At 40.3% G+C, this 15133-nt stretch overlaps 1 protein-coding gene across 1 annotated transcript in view; it reads right to left on the reverse strand.

Moving 5' to 3' along the window:
- Nucleotides 1-245: 245 nt before the first annotated feature.
- The window catches only part of LOC132393748 (claudin-10-like), a 55216-nt gene continuing 40328 nt past the window's right edge, over nt 246-15133 (reverse strand). The window contains exons 3-4 of the mRNA XM_059969146.1: nt 14819-14900; nt 246-357 (exon numbers count right to left, since the gene is read on the reverse strand). Of these exons, the coding sequence (XP_059825129.1) occupies nt 246-357; nt 14819-14900 (194 nt within the window). The remainder of the gene's footprint in view (nt 358-14818; nt 14901-15133) is intronic.

Consider the following 15133-nt stretch of genomic DNA (forward strand, 5'->3'; position numbering starts at 1 on the left):
ATTGTTTATGTATTTATTATTTCTTTATTCTTGTGTTTGCACGGTTTGTTATCTTTTGTACACCCAAGCTGGTGTGGTCTTTCATTGATTCTATTATAGTTATTATTCTATTATGGATTCATTGAGTTTGCGCTTAAGAAAATGAATCTCAGGGTTGTATATGGTAACGTGTGTACTTTGATAATAAATTTACTTTGAACTTGAAATGTGCTTTATCAGAACATATCCTGTTCACTAATTTTATCTTACCTTGGAGAATCTTTATCATCAGATAAGGAGAAACAAAATATTGTGCCTCCCAATAAAGAAAGTGAAGAGCCAGCCCAGCCAATAAACAAAGCAGCTCCTAATTCATATCTGCAGAAGAAAAATAAATATTTTTATTGCCTTTTTTCCCGTAACACGTAGGCTGTGCATTAAAATCAGCAATATTCTTACAGTAGAATATAGGGTCAATCTAATGAACTGGCATTCCCAACAGTAAGTTTTGGAGACAAAATACTCAAAATGTGTTTAAAATATTCAGTTCTGTCAAATCTCACACATTCAAAACTATTTTAGTTGAAACTTCAATCAAAACTTGTAAAAGTGTCATGTATTAAAATTGGCATCAGAACTGAAATTGTGGAAATGAGAGGATACATAGGGGCTGCAAAGGTTGTTTCCATTTGCAAAGAGGAATAGATTGTTTTGCCAAAAAAAAATATTTGATTGAATTTGAAACACACAACTAACTGCCAGGAAGATAAAACTCACGTCTGGGTAGAAGAGCAATTTTCACCCATTCAATCTTAACTTTTTGGAATTGGATTGAAGATAATATGTCGATTGAAATGTGTGAAATTATTTGAAGCAATAACTGATTGGAATAGTTATAAAATTAAGCTCTGAAAGGTATTGTGAAATATTCTGTAGAGAAATATTCTGTGGTTTCTGAACCTTCAGGAAGATGGAAATATCATTGTAAAATGATTAGAACATGGAACACAGAACATAGTACTACACAGGAACAGGCCCACAATGTGTGCTGAACCAGCTAAGCTAATGATGCCTAATTAAACTTCTTCCCGCACGATCTGCATCCTTCATCCTCTGCAAATTCACAAGTCCATGCACGAGCCTCCTGAAAGCCTCTGTCATATCTGTCTCCACTACCACCCCTGGCAGTGTATTCCAGGTTCCCACCATTCTCTGCATTCACCTGAGACAAATCAGAATCAGGTTTAATAACACTGGCATATATCATTACATTTATTGTTTTGCACCAGAAGTACGTTGTAATACATAATAATAAAAACTATAAATTGCAATAAGAAGTACCTATAAAAGAGTAAATTAAATTAAATAAGTCTTGCAAAAAAGAGAGGGAAAAATACTGAGTAAGTGTTCATGGGTTCATTGTCCACTCAAAAATCTGATGGCGGAGGGGAAGAAGCTGTTCCTGATACTTTGATTGTGCATCTTCAAGCTCCTATACCTCCTCCTTGATGGTAGCAGTGAGAAGAGACGTCCTGGGTGATGGGTGTCACCTTTCTGAGGCATCACCTTTTGAAGGTGTCCTGGATACTGGGGAGTCCTTTCCCCATGTTGGAGCTGGCTGAGTTTACAACTTTCTGCAGCTTTTTCCCAGTCCTGTGCACTGGCCCCTCCATGCCAGATGGTGAGATAGCCAGTTAGAATGCTCTCCACGGTATATATGTAGAAACTTGCAAATGTATTTGGTGACATACAAATCTCTTCAAACTCCTAATGAAATAAAGCCACTGTTGTACCTTCATTGGACTTGCATCAATATGTTGGGCCCAGGATAGATCCTCAGAGATACTGTATTGACAAGCAGGAACATGAAACTGTTCATCCTTACAATTTCTGATCCCTTGATGAGAACTGGTGTTTGTTACCTTGAGTTCCCCTCCTGAAGTCCACAATCAATTTCTTGGTTTTACTGACATTGAGGGCAAGGATGTTGCTGCCTCCTTGTCACCATCTGAAATTCTTCCAACGATAGCTGTGTCATCAGCAAATTTATAGATGGTGTTGGAGCTCTATCTACTCATGCAATTGTAGGTGTACAGAGAGTGTAGCAGTGGGCTAAAGATGTGCCAGTGTTGATTGGTAGTGAGGAGATGTTATTTCCAATTCTAACTGACTGTGGTTTCCCACTGAAGAAGTCAAGGGTACATTTTCAGAGGCAGGTACAGAGGCCCTGGTTTTGCAGCTCATTGATCAGAACTGAGGGAATAATTGTATTGGATGCTGTGCTACCATCAATGAACAGCTGTCTGATGTAGGTATTTCTATTTTCCATATGATCCAAGACCAAGTGGAGAGCCAGTGAAATTCCATCTGCTGTAGACCTATGTGGCAAAGGGCAAATTGCAGTGTGTCCAGGTCCTTGCTTAGGCAGGAGATGATTCTAGCCATGACCAAACTCTCAAAGCACTTCATCACAGTAAATGTGAGTGCAACTGGGTGATTGTCATTGTGACAGCTTATCCTGCTCTTCTTGGGCACTGGTACAATTTTGAAGCAGGTAGGAACCTTTGACTGCAGTAAGAAGAGTTTGATGATATCCTTCCTATAATGAGGAACTGAACACAATAGTCCAAGTGCGGTCTAACCAGGGTTTTATAGAGCTGCAACATTACCTCTCAGCTCTTGAAATCTATTTCCGACTAATAAATGCTAACACACCATTGGTCTTCATAATAACCCTGTCAATTTGAGATACAATTTTGAGGGATTTATGGATGCGGGGCAGAAGGTCCCATTGTTCTTCCACAGTGCTAAGAATCCTGCTATTAATTTTGTATTCTGCCTTCAAATTCAACCTTCCAAAATGAATCGCTTCACACTTTCCTGGGTTGAACTCCATCTGCCATTTCTTACCCCTGGTCTGCATTCTGTCAATGGCCCATTGTAACCTACAACAACTCTCTACACTATCCATAGGGACAGAAACCTTCATGTCATCTGGATGACTGGATAATGGGGTGGTAAACTGGATTAGTAAGTATGCAGATGATACTAAGATAGGTGGCGTTGTGGATAATGAAGCAGGTTTTCAAAGCTTGCAGAGAGACTTAGGCCAGTTAGAAGAGTGGGCTGAAAGGTAGCAGATAGAGTTTAATGCTGATAAGTATGAGGTACTACATTTTGGTAGGACTAATCAAAATTGGACACACATGGTAAATGGTAGGCATTGAGGAATACAGTAGAACAGAGTGATCTAGAAATAATAGTGCATAGTTCCCTGATGGTGGAATCTCATGTGGGTAGGGTGGTGGAGAAAGTGTTTGGTATGCTGGCCTTTATAAATCAGAGCATTGAGTATAGGAGCTGATATGTAATGTTAAAATTGTACAAGGCATTGGTGAGGCCAAATTTGGAGTATTGTGTACAGTTCTGGACACCGAATTATAGGAAAGAAGTCAACAAAATAGAGAGAGTACAGAGGAGATTTACTAGAATGTTACCTGGGTTTCAGCACCTAAGTTACAGAGAAAGGTTGAACAAATTAGGTCTTTATTCTTTGGAGCGTAGAAGGTTGAGGGGGGACTTGATAGAGGTATTTAAAATTATGAGTGGGATAGATAGAGTTGACATAGATAGGCTTTTTCCATTGAGAGTAGGGGAGATTCAAACAAGAGGACATGAGTTGAGAGTTAAGGGGTAAAAGTTTAGGGGTAACATGAGGGGGAATTTCTTTACTCAGAGAGTGGTAGCTGTGTGGAACGAGCTTCCAGTAGAGGTGGTGGAGGCAGGTTCGATATTGTCATTAAAAAAAAAATTAGATAGGTACATGGATAAGAACGGAATGGTGGGTTACGAGCTGAGTGCAGGTCGGTGGGACGGAGAGAGTAAGCGTTCGGCACAGACTAGAAGGGCCAAGATGGCCTGTTTCCATGCTGTAATTGTTATATGGTTATATCTGCAATTTTACCCTTCCACTTCTTCATTAAAGTCATCTATAAAAATCATACAGAGCAGGGTCCCAGAACACTACTGCAGAACACCACTGATCACCGACCAGCAGGAAGAATGCTCTCCATCTAATACCATTCTCTGCATCTGTGGGCAAACCAGTTCTGTATCCAGACTTAACCTGGTTCTATGCCTCTTGACTTTCTGAATGAGCCTATCATGAGAAACTTTATCAAATACTTTACTAAAACCCACATACACCACATCTACATCTCTACCTTCATCAATGTGTTTTGTAATCTTCTTTCTTCATCTTGCCTAGATGTTCCACATCCTTCACCTTACCGTACTTTCCCTGCCCCAATGGAACAAAGCTATTCAGAATCCCCAGCAAGTGCTCCACATATCTGTAGTGCATTTCCCGGAGTAGATATGTTCCAAATTTATGCTTCCCACTTCCTGCCTAACAGGATTATTTTGCTCTTCCCAATTAAATGCTTTCCCAAAGCATCACCTCCTATCTCTCTACAAGGTTATAGTAAACATTAGGGAGTTGTGGTCACTGTCACTGAAATGCTCTCCCACCAAGAGATATGACACTTGTTGACTGGCACCAGATCCAATTTGACTTGTCCTCTATTTGGCCTGCCTACATATTGTCTCAGGAATATTTCCTGGACTCATCTAGCTAATTCCACTCATCCAGACCTTTTGCACTAAAAAGGTGCCAATCAATATTAGGGAAGTTGAAGTTTCCCATAACAACAGCCCTGTTATTTTTGCAACTTTCCAAAATCTGCCTCCTGACCTATTCTTAAGTGTCTCTGATGCTATTGTAGATTGACAAATGACTCCCAAAAGAGTGATTGCTCCCTTCCTGTTTATGACATCCACCCACACTGACTCAGGTGACAGTCCCTCCAAGAAGTCCTCGGTTTCTGCAGTTGTGATACCATCCCTGATTAGCAATGCCACTCCTCCACCTCTTTTATCTTGCTGCCTGTTCCTTTTGAAGCATCTAAACCCCATAACATCCAGCAGCTATTCCTGCCCTTGTGATATGTACTTCAGCTGGACAGTATCCCAAAAGGTCAGCACCCCTGGAATCCAGAGAAATCATCCCTTCCTATAAATTTGGCCAGCTCTTCTTTCATGTCACCATAATTCACTTTACTCCACTGTAATACTGATACATCTGTTGACTTCAGCTTCTCCACCTCAAATTCCAGGGTGAATTCTACCATATTATGGTCACTACCTCCTAAGGATTCCTTTACATTAACTCCCTAATGAAATCCTATTCATTACACAACACCCATTCCAGAGTAACTAATCGCCTAGTGGGCTGAATCAAATTTTCTCTCACCCAAGCTGACCCAGTTGTCTAACTAAGCTATCCCATTCGTCTGAATTTGGCCCATAGCTCTAAAAACATTTCCTGTCTAATATCTTCCAAGCATAATTGCAACTGACTTTCCCACTTCTTCTGACAGCTCATTCCAGAAACTCACCACTCTCAGTGTGGAAAAACTTGCCCCTTTAAATCTTTTCCTTCTCGCCTTAGACCTCACATCCTCTAGTTTTAGACTTCTGTACCTGGGAAAAAGACCCTGACTATTCACCTAAGCAATTCCCTTCATGAAATTGTATACCTTTACCTTTCAGTCTCACATATTGCATGGAAAACAACCCTGCCTTTCTCATTGAGATCCAGCAATTTACTTGCAAATTTTTCCAGCACCCTTTCCAACTTAATTGCATCCTTCCTATGGCTAGATGACCATGTTTGACAGGAAGGGATGACTTCTCTGGATTCCAAGGGCGCTGACATTTTGGGATACTGCCCAGCTGAAATACATATCACAAGGGCAGGAATAGCTGCTGCATACGATAGTCCAGGTGTGGTCTGACCATTGCCTTGAACAGCTAATATACAATATCCTAGGTCTTATACCATGTGCCCCAATTGATGAAGTCAAGTAAGCAATATGCCTAGTTAAGTTTCTCAGCATAAACATCACCGCGGATCTCACATGGTCTGTATGTACCAACTGTGTGGCGAAAAAGGCACAGCAGCACCTCTTCCATCTCAGACTGTTGAAGAAGTTTGGTATGGACCCCCAAATCCTAAGAAATTTCTGCAGGGGCACAATAGAGAGCATCCTGACTGGCTGCATCACTGCCTGGTATGGGAACTGTACTTCCCTCAATCGCAGGACTCTGCAGAGAGTGGTGCGGACAGCCCAGCGGATCTGTAGATGGGAACTTCCCTCTATTCAGGACATTTACAGAGACGGTTGTGTAAAAAGGGCCCAAAGAATCATTGGGGACTTGAGTCACCCCAACCACAAACTGTTCCAGCTGCTACCATCTGGGAAAAAGTACCACAGCATAAAGGCCAGGATCAACAGGCTCCGGGACAGCTTCTTCCACCAGGCCATCAGACTGATAAATTTATGCTGACACATGTTATATCAAGCGACATCTATGTTATATTGACTGTCCTGTTGTACATACTATTTATTATAATTTACTATAAATTGCACATTGCACATTTAGACGGAGGCATAATGTAAGGGTTTTACTCCTCATGTATATGAAGGGTGTAAGTAATAAAAGTAAATTCAACTCAATTCTGTCAGCCTTTTATCTCCACTTTCAGGGAACTATGTACTTGTACCCTTGGGACTTCTACAACAGTCTCCAGAGTCTTACCATGTACCATCCTGTCCTGCTTTATCTTCACACTAATCTCAGTTAAATTCCATGGCACACTTATTTGATATATTGTAGATCTATTTGTAATCTTAGATAGATTATACACTGTAACACCAATTTGTCATCTTCTGCCAGCTGATTAACCATGCCATCTACATTCTCATCCAAGTTATTAATACAGCTGACAGACTCGGTGTGGATCTCTGTAGCACAATACTGGTCACAGGCCTCTGCTCTTAGGGAACAACCCTCTACTATCACCCTCTGACTTCTTCCACCGAGTCAATTCTGTACCTAATTCTCTAACTCATCCTGACTCTCATGTAATCTAACCTTTCAGACCAGCCTTTCATTGCAATGGACTTACTATGGTCCAAGCAGGGAACCTCTACCTCCCAGCCCTCATCCAACCCCTTGGCCACCTCTTCAAGAAACACTCAATCAAGTTCATGAGCCACAAATTCCCATGCACAAAGTCATGCTGAATACTTCGAATCAGCTCTTGCATTTCCAAATGCAGATAGATCCTGCCTTCCAGTAACTTCTCCATCACTGATGTTAGGGTAAGGAGTAAAAGATTAGGGAATGTGACAGGGCAGAATGTGAGGGATCAGACAAATTCTTTAAAAATCAATATGACAGTTCACAGTTTTGCCCCCAGTATTGTTCCCAATATTGGAGTACCAAGCAGACCTCTACTTAGAATAATGATATGGTTTTCCCTTAATTTTTGCTCACCGTTATAATAAAATGATTTAAAATCAGTATGTCAATTTAAATATTGGTTAAATCAGAGATAAACATTTTATTCACTGATGTGAAGCCTGATGAAACAGGTCTCAGCCCTAGAGAAAGTTTTCTTTCATTCTCAAGATGAACGTTTACTGACTGCAATCTAATTACTGCACGGGAACTGCAACAATGGGAAGGCAAGTTCGAAGATGAGTTATGACAAAGCAATGGAGACATTCTACATCATACTTATTTTGTCATTTTGCAGGCAGTAAAGAATTATTCCTTCTGCAAAATCTTCTGATCCATGCACTGAATTATTTCATAGTTATATTGATTTCACCCTAGTCATGTGAAACATAATTATATGTAGTAATCGGAATAACTTGTTTATTTTTATTTAAGGGGACTGTGATACTAGATCTCCTATTAGGGAATGTGACAGGGCAGGTGACAGAATTCTGTGTCTGGGAACACTTTGCATCCAGTGAATGTACGGCCATTAGTTTCTAGGGTAGTTATGAAAACAGTTAGGTCTGCTCCTCAGATTGAGATTCTAAGTTGGTGAAAAGCCAATTGTGAAAGGATCTGACAAGTGTGGATTCAGATAAGCTGTTTTCTAGTAAGGCTGAATTTGGTAAGTATGTACAAGTGGGAGGTCTTCAAAAGTGAAATTTTGGAGAGTACAGATTTTGTATATTCAGGTCAGGTTAAAAGACAAAGATAACAGGTTTAGGGACCCTTGGTTTTCAAGAGATACTAACTATTGCCAGCTATATTTTCATCCAAATTGTTAATGTAGATGACAAACAACAGTGAACATAGCAGCAATCCCCATAGCACACTACTAGTCGCAGGCTTGCATTTTGAACAACAGTTATGGTTTCTGATTAATTGGGATACAGTAGGACCAGTATATTTTGGTCTAATTAAGCAATTGCCCTAATTAGCCAAAGTTTAATCGAAATGGTTAAAAGGAAATCTGCCACTTAACTGTGTAACAAAGTATATATTTAAGTGAAATACAGAGCAAATTAGAACACTGCCAATTCTACCACAATACTATAAAACTGTGCATTAGCTGCTTATAATTGCTGAGGCCTCCATTGTTGTTCCACCCTGGCTATCTAGATGTGCAAGTCAGGGCAGTAAAATATGGTGAGCAAGCTTAAACTCCCCCACTTCAAACAGCTGATGAACCAAAATGAACAGCAGAGGCCCATACAGTTTGGCACCAGCATCATAGCAGGAGTTGCCAGTCAGCATTGAACTCAGTGTAGGACTGCTTTAGGAATTCCAGCTCTGAATTCTTCCCTCAGGGTTTACTCCCAAAGCCTTCCCCAAGAGTGCGTATAGCCACATGGCAGCAGAGGTTTGAGATCAGAGCTTTTCTTCTCCTAGATGAGCTGCTAACCATGGCTGATAAACCCCATCTGCCTGAAGTGACCAGTTTTAAGGCACCAGTAACCCACCCTTGCCCCTTCTTCTGTCAGCTAAGCCACACATAAAGGCCAGCAGCTGGACTTGTTTGTCCACAGGCAAGTTGATACCCATACCAGTGGGAGTATTTAATAGGTAGTGGAAGCTTATTCCCATTACCACTCCAGCTATACCAGCCTTAAGAGACCAACTTCTAATAATTACCAATGGAGAAATTCATCCAGCGTGCTGAGTTCTTTTGAATGAGTGTAAATGAACAAAATTAACACAGACATCCAGTGCAGATAATGGATTGTCTTCATATAATACTCATGATGATTATAACCCTCCAAATCTGACAAAATTCACTGCTTTTAAAATAAGCACATGCAACCGATGCTATTTACAAACTCTTCGCTCTGAGCACATGTGGTGCCTAACAGCCACATAATTGCAGGCGATTGACATTAGTGGGAACTGTTCAGCAACAGTCTCATGTACAAAATAACAGTCTCATGTACAAAATAAGTGGCATCGTGTCCCATATAATCATACAGAATCCTTCCTATTTTCTTGAATTGTTTTTCTGTTCTTTAAGAATTACCAAATAAGTGTCTGCCCCGATTAAGTGATTGCCCAATTAATTGGAATTTACTGTATATTGTAATTCTCATTTCCTATTTATTAATTTTTTTGAAAAATCAAGGTAAGGGTAATTTATGATTTCCTTTAGTGTTTGATTTCCATTACAAGTTATTTGCAATTTAAGCAAATGTTCATCTCAACAATTGAACCATCCTTGAAAGAACCCAATGATACACTTAGTTGCCACTTTATAAGGTACACCTGCACACCTGCTCATTAATGCAAATATCTGATCAGTTAACCATGTGGTAGCATGTGAATGCATAAAAGCATGCAGACGTGGCAAAGAGATTCAGTTGTTGTTCAGACCAAACATCAGAATGGGGAAGAAATGTGATCCAGGTGAATTTGACTGTGGAATGATTGTTGCTGCTGAATTTAGGTGATTTGAGTATTTCAGAAGATATTGATCTCCTGGGATTGTTGCTGCTGAATTGAGGTGATTTGAGTATTTCAGAAGATATTGATCTCCTGGGATACAGCAGTGTCTAGATCTAATGGAGATGGTGTGAGAAACAAAAAATAAATACATCCAATGAGTGGTAATTCTGTGGGTGAAAATGCCTTGTTAATGAGATAGGTCAGACAAGGTTGGCCAGATATGTATTGAACTTTGTTTAACTTGTGTTGTTTCTTGTAAAATTTGTGCATTATTTTTTTAAACTTAAGTCTTTTCTTGTGATTGCTGCTTATTCTTTGTTCATATTTAATATTCAAAATCACAAAAAAGATGTTAATAAAGATGGGGTGGAGTTTGTTGGGTGTGTTCAGGCAGGTTTCAGGTAGATAAGCCTACAAGAGGAGAGGCTGTACTTGATCTGGTATTGGGAAATGAACCTGGTCAGGAGTCAGGTCTCTCAGTGGGAGAGAATTTTGGAAATAGTGATCACAATTCTATCTCCTTTACCATAGCATTGGAGAGGGATAGGAACAGATAAGTTAGGAAAGAGTTTAATTGGACTAAGGGGAAATATGAAGCTATCAGGCAGGAACTTGGAAGCATAAATTGGGAACAGATGTTCTCAAGGAAATGTATGGAAGAAATGTGGCAAATGTTCAGGAGATATTTGCGTGATGTTCTGCATAGGTACGTTCCAATGAGATAGGGAAAGGATGGTAGGATACAGCAACTGTGGTGTACAAAGGCTGTTGTAAATCTAGTCAAGAAGAAGAGCTTACGAAAGGTTAAAAAAACTAGGTAATGATAGAGATCTAGAAGATTATAAGCTAGCAGGAAGGAGCTTAAGAATGACATTAGCAGAGCCAGATGGGACCATGAGAAGGCCTTGGTGAACAGGATTGAAGAAAACCCCAAGGCATTCTATAAGTATGTGAAGTTCAAGAAGATAAGATGTGAGAGAATAGGACCAATCAAGTGTGACAGTGGAAAAAATGTGTATGGAGCTGGAGGAGATACCAGAGGTAACTAATGAATATTTTGCTTCAGTATTCACTACGGAAAAGGATCTTGGCAATTGTAGGGATGACTTACAGTGAACTGAAAAGCTTGAGCATATAGACATTAAGAAAGAGGATGTGTTGGAGCTTTTGGAAAGCATCAAGTTGGATAAGTCACCGGGAGCAGACGAGGTGTACCCCAGGCTACTGTGGGAGGTGAGGGACGAGATTGCTGAGCCTCTGGCAATGATCTCTGCATCATCAATGGGGATGGGAGAGGTTCAGGAGGATTGGAGGGTTGTAGTTGTTGTTCCCTTATACAAAAAAGGGAGTAGAGATAGCCCAGAAAATTATAGACCAGTGAGTCTCACTTCAGTGGTTGGTAAGTTGATGGAGAAGATCCTGAGAGGCAGGATTATGAACATTTGGAGAGGCATAATATAATTAGGAATAGTCAGCATGGCTTTGTCAAAGGCAGGTCGTGCCTTACGAGCCTGATTGAATTTTTTGAGGATGTGATTAAATGCTTTGATGAAGGTAGAGCAGTAGATGTAGTGTATATGGATTTCAGCAAGGCATTTGATAAGGTACCCCATTCAAGGCTTATTGAGAAAGTAAGGAGACATGGGATGCAAGGGGACATTGCTTTGTGGATCCAGAACTGGCTTGCCCACAGAAGACAGCGTAGATGCAGATGGATCATATTCTGCATGGTGGTTGGTGACCAGTGGTGTGCCTCTGGGATCTGTTCAGGGACCCCTTCGCTTCGTGGTTTTTATAAATGACCTGGATGAAGACGTGGAGGGTTAGGTTAGTAAATTTGCTGATGACACAAAGTTTGGGGATGTTGTGGATAGTGTAGAGGGCTGTCAGAGCTTGCAGCGAGGCATCGAAACTGGGCTGAGAAGTGACAGATGGAGTTCAACCCAGATAAGTGTGAGGTGGTTCATTTTGGTAGGTCAAATATGATGGCAGAATATAGTATTAGTGGTAAGACTCTTTGTAGTGTGGAGGATCAGAGGGATCTTAGGGGTTCAAGTCCATAGGGCACTCAAAGCTGCTGTGAGGGTTGACTCTGTGGTTAAGGCGGCATACAGTGCATTAGCCTTCATCAACTGTGGGATTGAGTTTAAGAGCCAAGAGGTAATGTTGCAGCTATATTGGGCCTTGGTCAGATCCCACTTGGAATACTGTCCTCAGTTCTGGTCATCTCACTACAGGAAGGATGTAGGAGCTATAGAAAGGGTGCAGAGGAGATTTACAAGGATGTTGCCTGGATTGGGGATCATGTCTTATGAGAATAGGTTGAGTAAACTCGGCCTTTTCTCCTTGGAGCAAAGGAGAATGAGAGGTAACCTGATAGAGAAGTATAAGATGACGAGGGGCATTGATCGCGTGGATAGTCAGAGGCCCAGGGCTGAAATGGCTAACACGAGAGAGCACAGTTTTAAGGTGCTTGGAAGTAGGTACAGAGGAGGTGTCGAGGTAGGTTTTTTTATGCAGAGATTGGTGAGTGCGTGGAATGGGCTGCTGGCGACGGCGATGGAGGTGGATATGATAGGGTCTTTTAAGAGACTCTGGGATAGGTACATGGAGCTTAGATAAATAGAGGGCTATGGGTAGCCCTAGGTAATTTCTAAAGTAAGTCTGTGTTTGGCACAGCATTGTAGGCCGAAGGGCCTGTATTGTGCTATAGGTATTTTGTTTCTATGTAGAAACACACTCACTCCATCTTGCACTTGCTTCCCCCAGTTCAGACATTGACACTTAGTGTGCTTTAGAGGTTGAGACTAGAGAGGAATCTGTATATGAAAATTACAGGAGTACAAAGACACGAATTACACATACAACTGGGCACGTATATACATGTGGGGTAAGAGATAAGCAGCAAAGGTGAATTATTAGGTATGCCGAGATCCACATCATCTGACATTGAGTTTCAATATCAACCACAGCCGAACTAATGTCAAATCTCAACACTGCCACCTCCACATAAGTGAAAACATTCACTTCCAGTTTGTTATTGCTGCCTACGGATATCCACCACCATCACACTAAATTATTGGAATGAGAATTGAACAGATTGAGGTGAACAATACAAGTTGAAAGGTTGATGCCCAATTGACTTGAATTATTAACTGGTAAAAGATGGGACTTTGGTGAATTGAAGGGATGATCTGGTGGTGCAGTTGACAATATGTCCCATCTGAAGACTGTTAGCATTTCACAATGTGTTTGATCATTAAATATTATCCTGCACATCTTGAAGCTCTATTTCTGCACCACTCTTGGAAATCACAAATGACCATGAGACATAGAAACAGAATTGGGCCATTCAGCCCATCAGATGTGCTCTGCTATTTGATCATTGTTGATTTGTTTTCCATCTCAACTTCAATCTCCTGCCTTCTTCCTGTAAGTTTTCATGTTCTTCCTAATCGAGAGCCTATCAACCATGCTTTAAGTATACCCAATGACATGGCCTCAATAGCTGAATGTGCCAATGAATTGCATAGGTTCACCACCCTCTGACTAAAGAAATTCCTCCTCATCTGTTTCAAAAGAATGTCCTTTTATTTTGAGGCTACACCTTCTAGCCCAAGATTCTCCAAGTATTGGAAATATCCTCCCTTGTCTACTCTATCCAGGCCTTTCAATATTTGATGGGTTTCAATTAGATCCCCCCTCATCCTTATAAACTCCAGCAAATACAAGCCCAGAGCCATCAAATGCTCCTTATACTATAACCCTTTCATTCCTGGAATCATTCTTGTACCCTCCTTTAGACTCTAAGGTCCTTCTGAGCACATAGAGGGTAATGGGTATTTCTCCTGTTCACTGTCTTTACTCCAAAAGCTTTCAATACTTTATCAGAAAGCCTTAATGCATATTCTCCTTAAAATAGCCATTCTTTAACATAATTGAACAGATATTTAGATCACAAAGGACTTCAAACATTTCTATCAGCCTCAGCTCTGTCCCTTGATAAGATCTGGATACCTGTTATGTAGCACAAGCGTCTGTAAAGCCAAGGAGCAAGCTAAAGACTATGATTGAATATCTGCAAGAAGAAATTGTGTAACACAATGTGCACAACAAAGCAAGTGTGCTGCCTGCAAAGTGCTACTAGCACATCACAAAGCCCAGGCCCATTTTTCCAGTTACCTAATTGAACTTTGAACGCAGAGAAAAGATTGCAATATTCTACTATGCAGAGCACAACTTTACAGTTCTCCAGCCCTTCATCACTTTCACCAATCAATTTCCCAGCTATTTCCTTCACTCCTCTCCCTCTCCCAGTTTCACCTATCACCTCCCAACTTGTACTTACTTCTCCCCTCCCCCCCGCCTTCTCACTCTGACTTTTTCCAGTCCTGATGAAGGGTCTTGGCTCACAATGTCAACTGTTCACTCGTTTCCATAGATGCTGCCTGGCCTGCTGAGTTCCTCCAGCATTTTGTGTGTTGCTTTGGATTTCCTGCATCTGCAGATTTTCTTGTGTTTGTGGTATAACTTTACTGTGAAGAGCTTCATAGCGGCAGAGGAGGAGAGTTGGAAGGAAGTTCCGTCTGCAAAAATTGTCATGACTAATGGACCTAGTATTAATTTGTTCAGGCTGACATTACTTTATCTTTTCCTTCTACGATGACACAGTTTCCAGTGCAATTTTTCAACTCTCTTATTTCATTACTGATGACTCACTTCCTCAATCTTATGCAAACCAATTTACATTAAACAGTAATAAAAACTGTGGCTATTTGGTTATCATCCTAGAAAGGAAGGTTCTAAATTACATCAGTAAAACTTGAGAAAAAAAGAACCTTGGAAAAAGAATGCAACAGTTGAAACTGAAGAGTTTTGCAGATAATGTTATCTTATAGAAGGATTTATGATAACACTTCTGTAAGATTTACTCAATTTGGGTGTAATAAAAAATAAAAGTTTCAAAGAGAATGAAATTGGTATCATGACAAAAACTTACTTTTGCTCTATTATCATGGGGTCAAAGAATTGTGCAGTAATTCGATTTGCATACCACGAAAAAGCAATTACAGATGACAAACCTGTAGGGAACAAATTTTCATTAGTACAAGATTAATAATGATTAACAAAAATGTAAATCCCTTATTATTAGGTTAAATTTACATCATAGGTAGTTCATCGATTTTTAAAAAGATGTGATTTGCCAATTCAAATCTTATCTCATGAAATAGACTATTATCAGATACTGATTTTTTTATGTATCATAACAAATACTCGTACTCATTAAGAATCAACTTTCTGTTCAAGCTGCCAT

The sequence above is a fragment of the Hypanus sabinus genome, chromosome 5, assembly GCF_030144855.1.
Source record: "Hypanus sabinus isolate sHypSab1 chromosome 5, sHypSab1.hap1, whole genome shotgun sequence".
Classification (NCBI taxonomy): domain Eukaryota; kingdom Metazoa; phylum Chordata; class Chondrichthyes; order Myliobatiformes; family Dasyatidae; genus Hypanus; species Hypanus sabinus.